Source organism: Sceloporus undulatus, chromosome 2 (assembly GCF_019175285.1).
Source record: "Sceloporus undulatus isolate JIND9_A2432 ecotype Alabama chromosome 2, SceUnd_v1.1, whole genome shotgun sequence".
Classification (NCBI taxonomy): domain Eukaryota; kingdom Metazoa; phylum Chordata; class Lepidosauria; order Squamata; family Phrynosomatidae; genus Sceloporus; species Sceloporus undulatus.
Genome location: NC_056523.1, coordinates 240,750,942 through 240,767,641, shown reverse-complemented (window position 1 = coordinate 240,767,641; position 16,700 = coordinate 240,750,942). Strand labels below are relative to the sequence as shown.

Genomic DNA, 16,700 nt, shown 5'->3' with positions numbered 1-16,700 from the left:
TTTGGAAAAAGTGTGGGAAATAGTAACAATAACAACAATAACAATAATAATAACAGTTTTCATTTTTTAAATTAAAAACAACCTCTAAATGCCCCAAAATTCCCTCTAGGGGGCTAAGAATGCCCGCAAAACATGGTATGAATGCCCCCATTTCACCTAGAGGGCATTGAAGGGGCTGAAATTTTGACATTCCTTTTTTGTGGGAGCAGGTGCAGTGAAGGGTGTGGCGCTGCAAGGTGTCCTGAAGGGTTAATGTGATCCCTAGAATTTCAGAGTTGGCTGATTGCAAGATCTGCCAGACTTTAACTTCCACTCTTTAACCTACGTATTAACTGTGTGCCAAAAAGCAGAGAATTTCCATAAGGAAAACTAGAAATGTAGCAGAATTGCAGAAATATTTCCAGAATACCTGTATGTCAGATTTGTACTGAAAATAATTGTTGTTGTTGTGTGCCTTCCAGTGGTTTCTTACTGATGGCGACTCTAAGCCAAACCTATTGCAGGGTTTCCTGGGGATGAAACTGTGTGACTCACCCAAGGTCATCCAGTGGGCTTCTTTGGCCAAGCAGGGAATCAAACACTGGTCTCCAGAGTCATAGCCCAATGCTTAAACCATTACCTGATATGGCTCTCACCATGAATATACATTCATTAATACTATTGTCAAAAGGTACACATAACATTGCAGTAACAGATCAAGGAAAGCATGGTGCCTGCTCACTTCTTGCCTGAGCCTTCTTAATCTATTTCTCTCTTCACTTTCTCCCATTCATTATTATAAGCTGTGGCCCACATCTCCTGGCATGGGTGGCTTGGTTCTTCTTATCGGCTCCATGCAACTTTAACAAATGGAGTCAAACAGCAAATTTCTGCTCCACAAACACAACTCTTTATAATAAACTAAACACATCTGGAAACAATTCAACTCAACAGGTCAGTTAATTCACCATTAACTAATTCTGCCCCTCCAAAACCTTTGCATTAATGCTGCGTCTCAGTATTCAAGTCCCAGGAGGAGGGCAAGCACTTTTCCTTCAGCTCCACATCAGTATTCTCCACAATGGAAGGTTCAGGCCCATGCTCCCACCTCTTTCCTTGCATGTCCCACCAGGCCCCTTCCAGATTGCCCAGTTGAGGGTGTGGCCCACCACTTCCCCTAAGTGTGGTATCTCACTTTATTTGCCTTCCACTTGCAGGTCCCTCCATTGTATATGGCCGTTCCCCTGCCTGTGGACATCCACAATCTCATTGTAGGGCAGCAGTCCAGCCCTCCCACCCTGGCACTAGCTCTCCTCCTCCTCTTGCCCTTTCTCCGGCTGCTTCACTTCAACCTCACCATCCCACACCCCTCCCTTGACCACACCTGGCCCTCCCCTCTTATCCTTTTTCTCTTTAGCCCCACCTCCTGTTCCTCTCACTTCCCAGGATCCTCCACTCCATCCCCTCCCTGCTGTTCAGTACCATGTTCTCCCCACTTGCCTCCACTTTCTGACCCTCCCCTCTCAGGCACATCATCCAACCCAGCTACCCCTGTGCCTAACCTGCCCCCTCCACCTGGCTACATAAGCTCTTTAATTCGTTACTACTTCAGGTGACTGTGGGCAAGTCATACTCTCTCAGCCTCAGAGGAAGGCAAAGACAAAGCCCCTCTGAACAAATCTTGCCAAGAAAACCACATTATATGTTTGTCTTCGAATCACCATATGTCAGAAATGGTTTGAAGGCACACCATAATATACAGTACAAAGTATTTGGTCTTTTATTGGCATAAATACTTTTATTGACTCCTTTTTACATGTCAAAGAGGCAAATAATGGTAGGACTGGGACATCTACAGTGTAGACAGGACACTGTTTGGATTTTCTAATGTTCATAAGAAAGTGAAGTGAAATGACTGATGCCAAAAATTCTTCAGACCAACAAGCCTTGACACTCCCTTCTTTTCGTCATCTAACCTGGTCAAGCAGAACCTTTGTGGCACTTCATTCTATAGAATATTGATTGCTATTCTTAGTGAAATTCGTTGGATTCCAAGGGCAGGAGGATGTGGAAGATACACTTTTACATGTACTTTGGGACTGCATCTCCCATTGCCACTAACTAGCATAGCCAATGGTGTGGAACGATGAGAGTCATAACTCAATATCTGAAGATCCAAACACTCACAACATTTTTGTTGTTGTTTAGAATAAGGCTGAACACATATCTGAAGTAATCCCTAGACTGCGAGGGGGGGGGGTCTAGGAATTACTCCAGATATGTATTCAGCCTTATTCGAAACAACAGCAAAAATTATCAGCAGAGATACTACATTAGGAGTAGGCAAGTACATGAGGGCCACCCCAAAGCCTCTATCCCCATGAACAGCACCTTCCCCAAAATACCTATTTCCCTCTTTTTCTCCTCCCAAATTGCAACTAAAGAACATGGCATCACTTCCTGTAGCCATTTTGGAAGAGAAACCGAATTATTTGACGGCAGTGGAGATTCTGGAATGCTTTGGAGGGAGTTGGGAGGGCTTTTTTTTTTACCTGCTTGTATGCATATTGTGGGGTTTTAGGAACAAGTTTTTGACAAAAATCAGATGAAAATTACATTAAAAATTGGAGGGGGGTTGGGGGACTGGTAGGAGATTTCAGGGACCACAGAAGTAAGAAACTGTGGGCTGCATCCAGACTGCAGGCCAAACTTTCTTAGTCTCTGTCTTACATCATGCTTCTATAGTTTTAAATATACATTAACATGGCTACATGGTGGTTATGCTATACTCTACTACTTTTCTGCTGAACTGTACAACCATGTATCTGCCAATGTTCCTGTTTATGCACAGTGACTGTCTCTGCAGTTCCACTGAATACAGTACTATTAGTTAGGCCCAACTAAATAGACCCATTCAATCAATTGTTGAATGCTGAGTCAATACAGGTAAGGCCAACTGATTCAATGGCTCTATACTAGTTGGGACTAACAATGGGATTTAAGTCCTTGTGAAATGACTAACCTTGTGGAACTCTGCTCTGGCAACCATGAAGTGAATACATCCATTATACAATGAGCAAAAAAGGTACAACCAACAGGATTCAAGCCAATATCTTTGCTTGCACAGCATAAAACTGGCTATTCAAGCCAGTGTCCTCCAGGTCATCATCCCTGTCCACTGTTCATGGTGGAATGAGCTGCAAGTAGTTGTATTTTAAAATATCTAGAGGGCACTTGAACAGGGAAGACTGTCAAAGGAACCTGGGTGGTGGAAGAATCTCACCAAACAGCAATTCATACATTGTAAAATAATAACTTTCCCCTCAAAAAACAATCAAATAAAAAAGGCAACTGTGTGATGGCTTATGACAATGTGACTCTTACCTCCCTCCCATCCAGTCACACACCAGATAGTTTATAATAAATGACAACAGTTTTAAAATACTTTTTTCCCTCTGTCTTTGGAAGAAAGTCAGCTATTCTTCATGCTCTGCACTTTAAATAAATAACTGCCTAGAATTCTTTGGAGTTGCCAAGAACAGACAAGGTTCACACAAAAAATTACACCAGAGCTCTCTACATTGTACTCTTTTTCTGATTAATTAAGACACCAATGCTAAATTGGTTATTCTTGAAGCACATTTTGTTCTGAAGATACTGTTTAATGAGAGATTTGATTATCTGTGACTTTCAAGGCAACCATAGATTTGCTAACACATGTTCAAACAGAAACTTCAATAAATATACCCTGGATCAATTACACTGCGCATCAACTGTTCAATTATACTTAGGAACTTGTCCTTAGAGCTGTGATAACGGAACAATGATGTTGAAATGGGTAAAAGGATATTTTAAAAGGGCAATTTGTAGCAGGTTGCTGATACAATAAATTTCACACTGTTAATGTCTGCAAATGAGGGACAAAGCTTTCTCTGGCCTTATTTACGTTCCAGTAAGATTTTTCCTCACTTGAAGAGGGACTTTGCATTGAGTGATTCCATCCCCTAAAACCACCAGGTAATTCTCACAGTTGGGATCCAATTAATTGTTTTTACCTAGTGCATCATCTAATCTTTAATTTCCATCTTTCGTATCTAACAGCTTTCATATTTTTCTGGGACTGAACAGATGGGCCAGAATAGAACAGGTGCTCACTCAGGCTGCACACATCCCTGCATGAACCCAGGACCTGCTCCCAGCACATTCTCCTTACTTTGCCACACCATCACTGCCACTGGTATTGAGAAGCCCCCCACTGCCACATGGACAGGCTCCGTTTCTACATCAGACCAGAGATGGCACAGCAAGGTAAGAAGCATGGGGGAGAGGGCATGTAAACAACTGGGGTTTGCCATGAAGTTTCCAGGAAACTCCATGGTAAATCAGGGGTCAAACTGACCTGAGGGAATGGCTGCTTATCCAAGATCTGGCAGCATCCACCCTGGGGGTTTTGGCCCATCGGCCCCTGGGGTTTTGGCCTGCGTTGTCTGAACTTGATAATGCGAGGCTGGGTGGGGGGGAGGTTACACAGGCCATGCAAACAATCCTTCTTAAGCACCCAGGACCAATTCTTCTTCTTGAGTTTCCTAATAATTTCCTCCTGTTGGAGGAAAGAACCAGCTCTGAATCAACTAAATGAACTAAATGAATCTGCTCGTCCAGACTTCTTACCAAGTAGATGGAGTGAAGGCCAGAGAGGGGGGCACACAGACAAGGCCTTACTTCTGTTGCCACACAATGAGTTCGAAACACACAAGTAATTACAGTGAGAAGAGGCAGAATCTTGCTCTTCCTGAAATACTAAGGGGAAAGCAAACTCCAACAGCCTCTCTTGGCCTGTCTCTTCTTCCGTATTAATATATTTTGTCATCTTGATCCCACTCTGATGTTGCTTGGTCACATATGTCCCCATTTCCATCTGAGAAATGTTGTAAGATATGCTGTCTTTAGACCTGGAGACAGTCAGCCCTGGCATGTCAAATACTCAGAGCTTGCTGATTTCAAAAGTGTATAGTACTAGTGTCCTGTTCAGTTACTGCCCTACAAAGATGTCAGTTGATTATTACCTGTTCTATATTAATGTTGTAGTGTACAAGGGAAATGATAGAAGGTGATAAAATTGGGACAAGAGGATAAGAAGACCCAACAGGGTTCTTGAAAACCAATAAAGATAAGAAAATAGAAGAGGAAAAGTCCAATACATACCAAAAAGGAGGAGGCCATAGCTGAATTGTTCTAATTTTCTGCTTTCAAATTATTTTCTATATCAAATTTTAGAGGCTGAAGATGCTTGCTTAATTATAACCAGGGATGGTGTGGAGCACAGCTTTAGCTACAGTCCATCCAAATGGAAATTATTTAAAGATATACAAGCCTTGTTAAAATACTCCATCTATTTCTGAGCTTGGGAATTTACTCTTAAAATGTAATTAGTTGCAATTATAGTTCCAAGTCCTGAGAGATTAATTAGTTGCTATTACAAACTACAGTCAGCCCTTCTTATACACTGATTTTTTTATACACGGATTCAAGCATCCACAGTTTGAAAATGTTCAAAAAAAGTATAAATTTCAAATATCAAACCTTGATTTTCTATTTTTTATAAGGGACACCATTTTCCATGTCATTATATTTAATGGGACTTGAGCATCCACAGATTTTGTTATCCACGGGGGATCTTGGAACCAAACCACAGCGTATAACAAGAGTCCACTGTATTTGAGAGCCAGCATAGTGTAGTGATTTGAGCATTGGACCATAACTCTGGAGACCATGGTTTGAATTGCCCACTAGATGACCTCAAGTAAATCACATTCTCTCAGCCTCAAGCGATGGCAATGGCAAACCTCCTATAAAGAAACTTGCCAAGAAAAACCCCATGATAGGGATGCCATAAACTACTAAACAACTTTAAGTCACACAACAACAAATAAAACATCTGAATGCAGCAAATACTGGCATGTAATACAAAACACACTGTCTCCTTAACTGCGTTGTCATCACCTCAACGCTCATAACAAAGCATGAGTCAACAGCATGAGCACAACATAAACTAGCACTTAAACCATGTGATATGTCTTTTCCACCATTTAGTGAATCCATATTCCTGGAACTATATATTACTAAATGTAATAGTTCCAGGAAAAGAAACATGACATTATTCATCATCATGTTACCCTTAGTTATGCATTACTTAAGGAGTGAGCCCAGTGAGCCATTTTTGCGGCCTTCAGGGTCTCATGGGGTCAAAAGAATGTAAAAATAAAATAAAAAGTCCCCCCTCCCAAAGTTCCCTAATGGCCTCTAGGAGGTGTTTGTGTGTTGGTTGCCTTCAAGTCATTTCCAACTTATGGCAACCCTGAGGCAACCCTATCATGGGTTTTTTTTTGGCAAGATTTGTTCAGAGAAGGTTAGCCATTGCCTTCCCCTGAAGCTGAAAGCATGTGTCTTGCCCAAGGTTACCCAGTGAGTTTCATGGCTGAGGCAGGAATCAAACCCTGGTCTCCAGAGTCACAGACCAACACCCAAACCACTATGTCACACTAGGGGAAACATTTCTGCCACATTTTGCCCACTGGGGACATCTTAGGCCCAGGAAAGACCTTCTTAAAACCAGGAGTAAACCAGAAATGACGTCTGGTCACTTTCTATTTTTTTTAAAAAAAGGCCTCTCCTGACCTAAAATGGCTCAGAAGGGCCTGAAAACATGGCAATAATGCACCCATAGCCCTTATAGAGAACTGTGGAACATCTGGAACCAAAAAATTAGTGGATGGTTCAGTGGAGTGTGTAGTGAAGGTGCAGCAACCCAAGGTCTCCTAAGATGCTAATGCAGCCCCCTAGCCTCCTACAGTTGCCCTCTCCACCATATCTATTACTATAAGGTATAAGGAACTAGTTATTTTAACTAGTTATTTCCAGACTGTTGTCTACTTCGCATGCATGCTAACTTTTCTGAAGGAACAAGAAGCTGTGACTACTTCCATGTCACAAAATAGATTTATTTCACATGGTTTCACAATTTGATTCTTCCTTAATTTTTCTTTTCTTTTTCACTCACTGTGTATTTTTGTTCATTCTTCAATCAGATCACAGATAACACAACCAACAGTGCTGCATGAAGCCAGTTGTACTGCTTTGAGACATATGAATATAATACAAAGGAATCAATTTATTCACAGAAATCTGTTGTGTTCATATAGGTTTCTCCTTTTGCAATACCTATTTAAAATGAAAGCAGTTCATTTGAATATGGAGTGCTATATCTTCTCATGGTTTAGGACAAAGGGTTTCTAAAAACTTTCCATAATTTCAGATAGCTTTTAGCAACATTTCTTCAGTTATGGCTGGGTTTGGATATTTTGTTTTGGAAGGTTTTTTGCAGTTTGTTCTGATCCATGATAAGTTGTAACAAAAAGTGATTATGTGTTGGCACTGTGCTAGCAAATAGTCTCCAAGGCATTTCATAATTTTTAATATAAAAATAGATCTATTTTGGCACAAAGTCTAGTACTTCTCAGAGACATCTGCAAGTGCCTTAGGACCTTTTGGCTATGTAGGTCCTTTAGCTGTCTGGGTTTCCATTAAGCATGAAAAAGGCAAGAGTTCATTTTTGAAACCACTACTTTTCAGGTTGACTCCTGGGGGATTTGCTAGGATGGTATGTGAAACACTGAATGTCCTCTGCAGGATTTAGGCTGACAATAGCTCAGCAGTTACATATGAAATGTACTGAATGTGCTCTTTTAAAAAGTTCTCTAAAGTAACCTATGCCAAATGCATGTCTTACAACAATAACATGAAACACTTCAATATAATTGAAAATCTAAGGAAATAAATCCCAAGCACACTCTTCTGTGTGTAGTTTTAGAAAGTTTATAATACACACACACACACACACACACACACAAGGAATTTAGCCCAGGGTCTATTATGTGCTAAATTCTGTTCTTTTGGCAAAGAGGCACAAATGCTGGAGGAATTCATCCAGACCTATTTCTATTGGCTTCAAGTGAATCCTTCAGCCAATTGCTCTAAGTCTCCATTTGTGATCCCCTTGTGATTTCAGTCTTGTTTTGTTTCTTGAGTTTTGTTTAACCATTTCAAAGCTGCTGGAATGCATGGAACTGAAAAGAAGGCGTTCTGTGTGTTGGATACAAATCTACGCATTTATTGTGTAATCACTTCAGTGTAAAACATTGTCTATGGTCAGGCCTACTGAGCCACTGGAAACTGATTAAAGGCAGCAAGTGAGAATAAAAACAAATGAAGATGGAATCCAGCTTTTTGTGCAAGGAGTCTCATAGCATACTGATGAACCTCTTTTTCAGACCATGCCAAGTGACAGATGAAAAAACAATGTCCCTAAAGAGTAAAATAATAACTATGTAAAAGAGAGATTTCAAGTGTGGCTGAAACTGCTTACTGATTAACATTTTTGCACATAACCCTGTACAGAGATCTATGCCACTATTATGCACATTAAAGGCTCTCTTGACAATTAGCCAAGAGTTATCCTAGCTGACCAGATGGTGATTGTGCTCACACAACTAAATAGTTTTAACAGATATATATACTTTTTCTACTGTAAAACACACACACACACACACACACACATATTTGTGTTAAAGATGTAAATCCTTGACTATTTCATCCTTACGTGAAAAGAGAAGTAATTAAATTAGCTTTTTCCCCACTGAAGAGAAAACAAATATTTATCCAGTGTTCTCCTTGTATTCAAACATCTCCAAGTGTTTCACAGAGAATTATTCTGCAGAGAAAAACATGTATTTTCTTGAGCAAAGCCCTCTATGTTTTCTTCACAAGAAACAGTGATTTCTGGGCAACAAACTCATTTTCTTTGCAGAAAACAGGTTTCTGGGGGGGGGGGGAGTGTTTTTCTCCACAGACTAATTCCTGAGCAACACTTTGGGATGTTGAATTTTTGCTGGTCTGTTATTCTTCCTGAAGAGTGTTCAGTAAACCATTTTTCAACTTGGGAGCAAATAACTGAGACTATTCATTCCATCTGTCATTTTTGTTATTAACAGCTTTGGTAAGATGAAGAAAGATAAATGTTAGATAGTGGCATGAGAATTCTACACACCTTTCCTTTCCCTTATGCACTATTATTATCGGATTATTGTTATTATTACAGTGGGACCTTCTCTTACGCGGATCCATTCCAGACATACACAGCCCTGTGTAAAAGAAAAAATGCATAAGCTCAAGCCCCATAAGAAGCAATGGGGCTTGTGCCCACAGCATGCCATGAGGTGCGCAGCGCGGCGCGTGCTCCATTACTCCTTCCGGGGCACGGGAGGCTTTTTTCCAGTGCAGCTTACAGCATATACTGGAAGCCACGTATGACGCGGGCGCACTGTATTATTATTTTCATCTTATGTTACATATCCTTTGATAAAGTTGAAGACATTAAGAAAAGAGGGAGACTGCATTACAGGTGGATTGCTTCAAGAAGGGAAGCCATGGCTGCCCTTTGTTTGCACAAACTGAGCAGGGCAGTTGATGACCAGGGCTCTCTGAGGTTTCTCATTCATAAACTCAACCCTAAGTTGAAACTGACTTGAGGTCAAGTAACAAGACCAACCCCACTCTGTTTCCATAAAATCAGTTGTTGGAATCATTACAATTACAACTTAGTAGCATTCCATATGAGATAGAAAATAGAAAGCTGTAAACCAGAACTGCATAAACTTTTGAACCCTAAGGGATGCATACTGCCTCAGCTGCTGTGGGGGGAGAGGCAAGGACCACATACATGAATGGACCACCTCTTCCCTTAAACATAGATTTAAGCATGCACACAAACCCATATTTCCTCCCCTTACCCATCATCTCAGTGTGTTTCTGTGCCACAAAAATTTCCACAAACAAAACTGTGTTTCCGCTCTAGTAGCTGGAGCTAAAGAGGGATCTCAGAAACAAAAAAGGAAAATTTTCCTCTGTAGGTGATCAATTGGCCAAGGGTAGGGGGAGCTAGACTGGTGTAAATTAAGTGGCAGAGGGAAAAAACTTGTGTGGATTCCCCTAAACAGTTAATGCATTATAGCAATTGTGAGTTGGACCCAAAAACTAAGACCAGAAAGAAAATAATCATTCATGCTATTCTTCAAATATATGTTCAAGAGCTTCCATAATGTTCTCACACCATCATTCCAATCTGGATAGTGGCTACTGCACCTGTAATTTAAATTATGAAATAAAGATCCCTTAGGACAATGGTTGAAGCCTACCTATCTTCAACATTAGCGTTCTAATCCAGACAAGTTTAACATCACAACAGAAAAAAAGACACTGGTACTATTTCTTTAAAGTAGGGAGTAGGCAAGCTCTAGAAAAGCCACACCAGCTCCAGAAATACACACATGCTCACAAACACAAAAAGTAAATAAATGGATAAATCCAAAAGTGACCAAAAGTTCTAGTTTCAGAAAAACATCGGGCATGGGTACTTAAGTTTAATTTTTTGGCTTAGAATGCTTTTTACTCCAGTAGGATTAGCTCTTTTGCTATTATCCAATGGGTTTCTTTCTAGATGGAACTAGACTCTGGGAAATTAGATAAACTGGGCTTTTCACAAACCAGTATTCTGGCAATGGGTCATGTGGAAGCAAAACAGAAAAGTCATCAATGTATTACAGATAATGAGTTGCAACAACATATAAAAGCAGCCACCATATATCCTGATTTCAGAGATAATGGCAATGCTTTTTTATTAGTTAACTATTTGAGTCTTCTAACCCTTCCAAAATACAGGATAGCATTCACTTTAGCAAAATTTAATTTCTATCCTCAGCTTTACTGGAAGGGAGATACAATAATATCCCCTATGATGCACACACTATTATTTCTGATCTACAGAATTAGGCAAGGTTAGAGATGTGAGCTCAACGAGCAACTCAAGAAGAATTAGCATTCAGTGTTCTGCATCTTTGCTTCATAGAAAGATTTATTTCATTCTCCTGTTTAATAATCCCTATGCAATACACGGTAACAAGTCAGCTATTAATTTGCAGAATTTATTATTTTTTAAACTAGCACCTTTTGCTTTGTTTGCTGACATTTGGATTCTCATGCAATACAAGAATGGGGAACTACTGTCCTATGGGCCAGCCACAACCTATAGCATGTTTTCAGTCCTGCCAAGGGCTTTTCCTCCTCTGCTCTCCCCTTTCCATCCAGTCAATGACTTTTCCTATTCAGCCTCATAGAACATTGCAATCCACCATTTTTTGCTGGCAGTTCACAACCCTTCTCTGAGAAGCTTAACTATCCTTTCAGATCTGGCTATCTTTTTGTGTTAATTATTTAACTCCAAGCAGGAAGCTGTTGCTGGAGGCTTGTCTTTGTTCCTACAAGGAGGTTGGTGCTCCAGCCACCAGAGACAAGCCTTCATTTCCTGCTGGGAATGGTAGGTGATAATGGAATAGAATAGTAAAGATGAGATTTTCTCTTCCCTCTGGCTTCCACTCCATCCATAGACAAACTGAGCTAAAATTGGAAAATATACAAAAACACCAGGGGAAGTGTGCAAAGGATATACATGCAGGCACATCATCCTGATGGTGGTGCAAACAGCAGAGTTTATCACTTGGGCATATAAACTGGTTTACCTCTTTTGGCTTCAATTCTGGATCTGGGGTGCCCCTTGATGTTATCATACCTAAATCCCCACCAATCTAGGTGGGATGTCGCCACCAGGATGCATCCTGGATCAAAGCCTCGCTTAGCTAGCCAATTTTTGAAGTTGGAAACTCCCTGACTTCGAAAAAATGTTGGTTGAGTGAGGCTTCGACCTGGGATGCATCCTGGCGGCGGCATCCCACCTAGATCGGTAGCAATTTAGGTATGAGCCATAAAATTGTTCCTGTTGAGACTTGCCTTTCTCATCTAGAGTGAAAAGGGGGGGGGGGACCCAGTAACACACCATCTGTTCTAAATTACCAGGAAGCATATATATATATATATATATATATATATATATATATATATATGTTATATATATATATAACAAAACATTGTTGTCATTGGGACTGAAGGCAAGTACTGCTTCATTAAATACTTCTTTTCAAACTTTTCTGTGGCATTGAACATTTGGATGGCATAATCCAAACTAAAACACATCTACTAACTCAGCTAGAAACTAGCTTCCATCCCTGTTATTCCAAAGCCAACAAGACCCACATTTGAAAAATATAATTTGTACAATTGCGTTATCCAAAAGACATGTTGTCTCGTACTGGATGACAGAAACCCTTTCTGATTCTTTCCACATACACCCTTTACTGACATAGCAGTAATTAATTTTAAAAGATCCCAAATGACCTCCAATTCAACTATTAACTATATTCCCTTAAAATAGCTTGCAGACATCACTTTTATTGTATGTCATCACTGCAAAAAAGGAGAAGCTGTACTTGCCAAGCTGTTGAGACGCATCTGTTGAAAGAATGTATGTGTTCCTGTCTTCAATAATTTTAATGAGGTTGCTTTTTCAAAGAAAACATGCCTTAAACACAACTGATGCCTATGCCAGCCACCCTTCACGATCTTTTCATATCAAGAAAAATGATTTTCAAGAGCACAAATACATTTTTGCACACAAATGATATGTTTTGTGCAAAACATGATGGCTAGAATCCTACCGTGCTGCAGGCAGTGTAAGGGCTGAGCATCCCCATGCTCACAGCCCTCCCTGCACTGCCCAGGTGCCATTTTGGTGTGCCCATTCAGATGATGGGTGCCATGATGATGTCCCTTTGGCGCAGCGCCCAAACAGCGCTGTGCCAAAGGGGCATGATCAAGCTGCCCGGCAGCAGCTATGGCGCCACTTCGCAGGCACAAAAAGGAGCCAGAAAAACTGGCTCCTTTTTGTGCTCTGTGGAGGCCGTATCAGTGCCGTGGCATGCGTTTGCCACAGCACTGATCCGAGGCAGAAAGGGGCAATGTCTCGCCGTCCCTTCCTGCCCATTTGTACAGAGCCTCAGTAGCAACCAGGCCTAGATATCCTAATGACACCATATCCCATCTGAACTTGCAAGCTAAGCAGGGTCAGTTCTGGTTAGTACTTGAATTGGAGACCACCAATGAGTACCAGCTCCTGTAGGCTATATTTCACAGTAAAGAAATGGCAAAATCACCTCGGAGGATTCCTTTCCTAAGAAAACTCTATGAAATTCATGGGGTCAACATAATTCAACAGGTGATTGAAAGGCACTTACACACATACAACTAAGTATCAGAGGCGCAAAGAAATTGTGTTATAAATTCCAAATGTGTACCAGGATAATAGCAAGAGTGCCTGATGTGCACTGGTGCCCAATGCACAATGGTGCCAATGTGCATTAGTAACCAATGTGCATCGGTCCTGATGTACATCAATCCCATTGTGCCATGGTCACTATGCCACCTCTACTACATAGTAACATAACAGCATATTTCTCCTGGATACCAGTGGCATCACTAGGGTTGGTATCACCCGGTGCAGTAACTCATGGTGTCACACATCCCTCAAGTTACCTCCTCCAAACCACACCCAAAAGATAATGTTTTTGTACTTTTACTCATAAATTGTAATTCCTGTATATCACATAATGTAATGATAATAATTATGACACAAAACAACAAGCAAAATTAAAATTGAAATTACACAACCTAAATGTATTTATATTATATAGTTTCATGTAGTTAAAATGAAAATTTGGTAAGATGTGATGTTTTAAAAGAAAATTTAAAAATAATATTTTTTTAAAAAAACTATTTTTTAAAAATGGGTCCTCTTCTTTCTCCTTCCACTGAGCCTCATCCCACTCACACCATCTCTTTAGCATTTTAAAGGGATGCATGCAGACACCACAGCCCATTTCTGCCAAAAGGCAGTTGTTTGGGGAGCAGCCATGTCACACACCCCCTTCAAGGTGCAGCCCACATCCCCTAGTATGCTCCCCTACATTATGGACTTTATTAGAATGGCCAAAAAGGGGGGGGGGAGCATAGTGATATGCTCCTGTCAATATCACTCAATAATGTGAAGATCATCACAAGACTAAATGCTTCTTTATTCACAGGATAATTGCAGGATAATTGTGACGTCACATGATGTCGTGTGATAATATTTGCGTTGTTGCACAATGTCGATGGGAGCATGTCGCCATGCTCCTGTCTTTTTTGCCAGTCTGATAAAATCCTATGAAACTACCCAATTCTAATTCTCATGTACATAAGTCTAATTACAAAGACATAACTTCCATATAAGATTCTGGCCAACATTTATTGTGCAAAGAAAAATTTTGCAAAAAAAGTTCCAAAACGCAAAAATTAAAATATATATTTTTAAAAATATATAAAAACTCTCATAATCTTTGTCTTTTTCACATATGAAATAAGCAAAAAAATGTATCCCTATTTACATGTGATGAGTCAAGAAATTGCTAAAGCAAAATGGAATTCTGGCGTATTTGTCCTCCCACTCATGTGAAAAGGAGACAGGGGAATATGAGTCTGTGAGCTCAACATTGTGTGTGCAGACTCCGCTCTGTTAATGGACATTAACTAAATTGTGATTCATTGTTACAGGCAAAGGCAGACTTTCTGCAAGACATGACTCCAACTGTTATATGAGTAGTGCAACCGTTTCTTCAGCCCAGTATGACACAGAGATAATAAAACTCACACACCTTATTGATGCTGTGTGACTTCAATCTGTTTCTAACTTATGGTGACCCAAACAGAAACCTATCACAGGGATTTCTTGGCATGAATTGTTCAGAGGGGCTTTGCCTTTGACTTCCTCTGAGGCTGAGAGAGAGTAACTTGACCAAGATCACCCAGAGGGTTTCCATGACTGAGCAGGGATTCGAACACTGGTCTCCAGAGTCCAACATTCAAACCACTACAATACATTGGCTCCTATCAAACACCTAGAGAGCTGAAACACAGAAAATGGCAAATATGTGTTTCCTGCTGCCCTAAAGAACTGAACTAGCTCTAATGAGTTTCAGTATACAAGGGGGTGAATTTTAATTGCCTACTATGAGAAGCTTAGTTCTTAATAGTAAGAACTTTTGAAAAGAGAACAACACAACTGAGGATAGATGGACTCTCCTTTGCTAAAGGTAGACAATCATCTGGTTTCCCAAACTAAGCAGTGAGTCAGACTAGAAAGCTAGCAAGAGTCCTGACAACTCTATAGTTCTCTGAAACCCACACCTAGAGAAGTGAAGAAGAGAAAGAACGACAGTTAATGCCCACTAGGGATAGTGGGTCAGAAGGTGGGGCATCCAGAGTCAGAACCACACTAAAACTAGTTTGCTGACCAACTTCTGCAAGGTCTAAATTTTGTATTCCTCTGGCTAGGAGGGATGTTGGTAGCTAGGTGGACAATGGCCCATTCATCCAATCAGTAAGACCACCCCGGAAAGAAATGATGGTCAGCAATGGTGAAAGAGAACAAAAATGGGAATAATGGTGGTGACAAACAGAGATCCCCAGGAAAAAGGCAGTGCTTGAAGAGGGATACAATGAGAATCCTTTTGAACATGGAACATGAAATATGCAGGGGGAGGTAGGAAACATTTATATCCTTGGAAGCATCCCCATAGTATAAAAGGACATAAACAATATAGAATTTCCTGGTAATTACACTACTGAGTGTGTAAGAAAATAAAATGAAGCATGATTAGAAAAATTAACCCTACCTTTAACTGTGTTGGTAGTGAAACTATTTCCAAATTCTTGCTGCTTTGGCTTCAAAAACTGTGGTGCTGTCAATCCCGGAGGTTGTGGAACTTGGAATGAAGGCTTCCCACTAGTAACTGTTTGTCTCCTGGGGCTTAAAGCTGGGAAATGAATATTGGAATCAACAATGTTGCTTGATGGGGCAATGCCTCCTCCAAGAGATGTTTTTAAATGGAGGCTGGTAGACAGGTTCCCAATAGCTGGGCTTGGGGTACTAACATTAGTTGATGAACAAGAAGTTCCTACATGAACTCGGATAGGTGGGATCTGCAGTCCATTTACCATCCCAGGCCTGTGAGGAGTACTTGTTGTCCGGTGGCTCATATCACATGACCTTACATTCATTGCGAAAAAGCTGCCCTCTTAAAGATATGCAGTACAAAGACCCAGATGGTGAAGACATCAGTCCATGTTCAGTGAGTTATCCATATTGCATTGAGCCTGTTATAAGGAAGGGGGAGGAGAGAATGTAATAAAAAATAAAATAACTTGCACTAATATAAAATACAAGAGGTCAGAGCATATGCTTTGTGTCTAAATGCATGGGGAAGAAATATTGATTGTGCAGACATCAAAGTAGAAGCAATCACAGAGAAAGAGCTCTGGGGAGAAGGATAAATGATTCCTGAGAACTATAATGCAGGGAAATCATGCCCCTTTCAAAAGCAGAAGTTAACAGTGAGGTCAGCTACCTTTGTGCTAGTTAACCAGCCATGAAATGGAATGAACACTGGGCAAGTGAAAGAAGCCAGCTCAGAGAGAAAACTGAATTGCCGTTGGGAAGCTCTCACTGAGCAGAACATCCCTCTCCCGTTCTTTTATTTCTGCCTTGTGCTAATTTAAAGAAGGGAACAGAAAACATGCACAGCAGTTAAGCAGCACTGGGACACTGGCCAAGTATGAAATCAGTGGCAGTTTATATTTTGAGGGCTAGGAGCACAATAAAAGAATGATCAGAACAACAT

The 16,700-nt window shown here is 40.6% G+C and overlaps 1 protein-coding gene across 1 annotated transcript in view; it reads right to left on the bottom strand.

Annotated features, from left to right (window-relative positions):
* GLIS3 (GLIS family zinc finger 3) overlaps positions 1-16,700 on the bottom strand; it is a 203,759-nt gene that overhangs the window by 164,974 nt on the left and 22,085 nt on the right. Inside the window, exon 3 of the mRNA XM_042455475.1 lies at positions 15,696-16,176. Within this exon, the coding sequence (XP_042311409.1) occupies positions 15,696-16,080 (385 nt within the window). The 5' untranslated portion in view covers positions 16,081-16,176. The remainder of the gene's footprint in view (positions 1-15,695; positions 16,177-16,700) is intronic.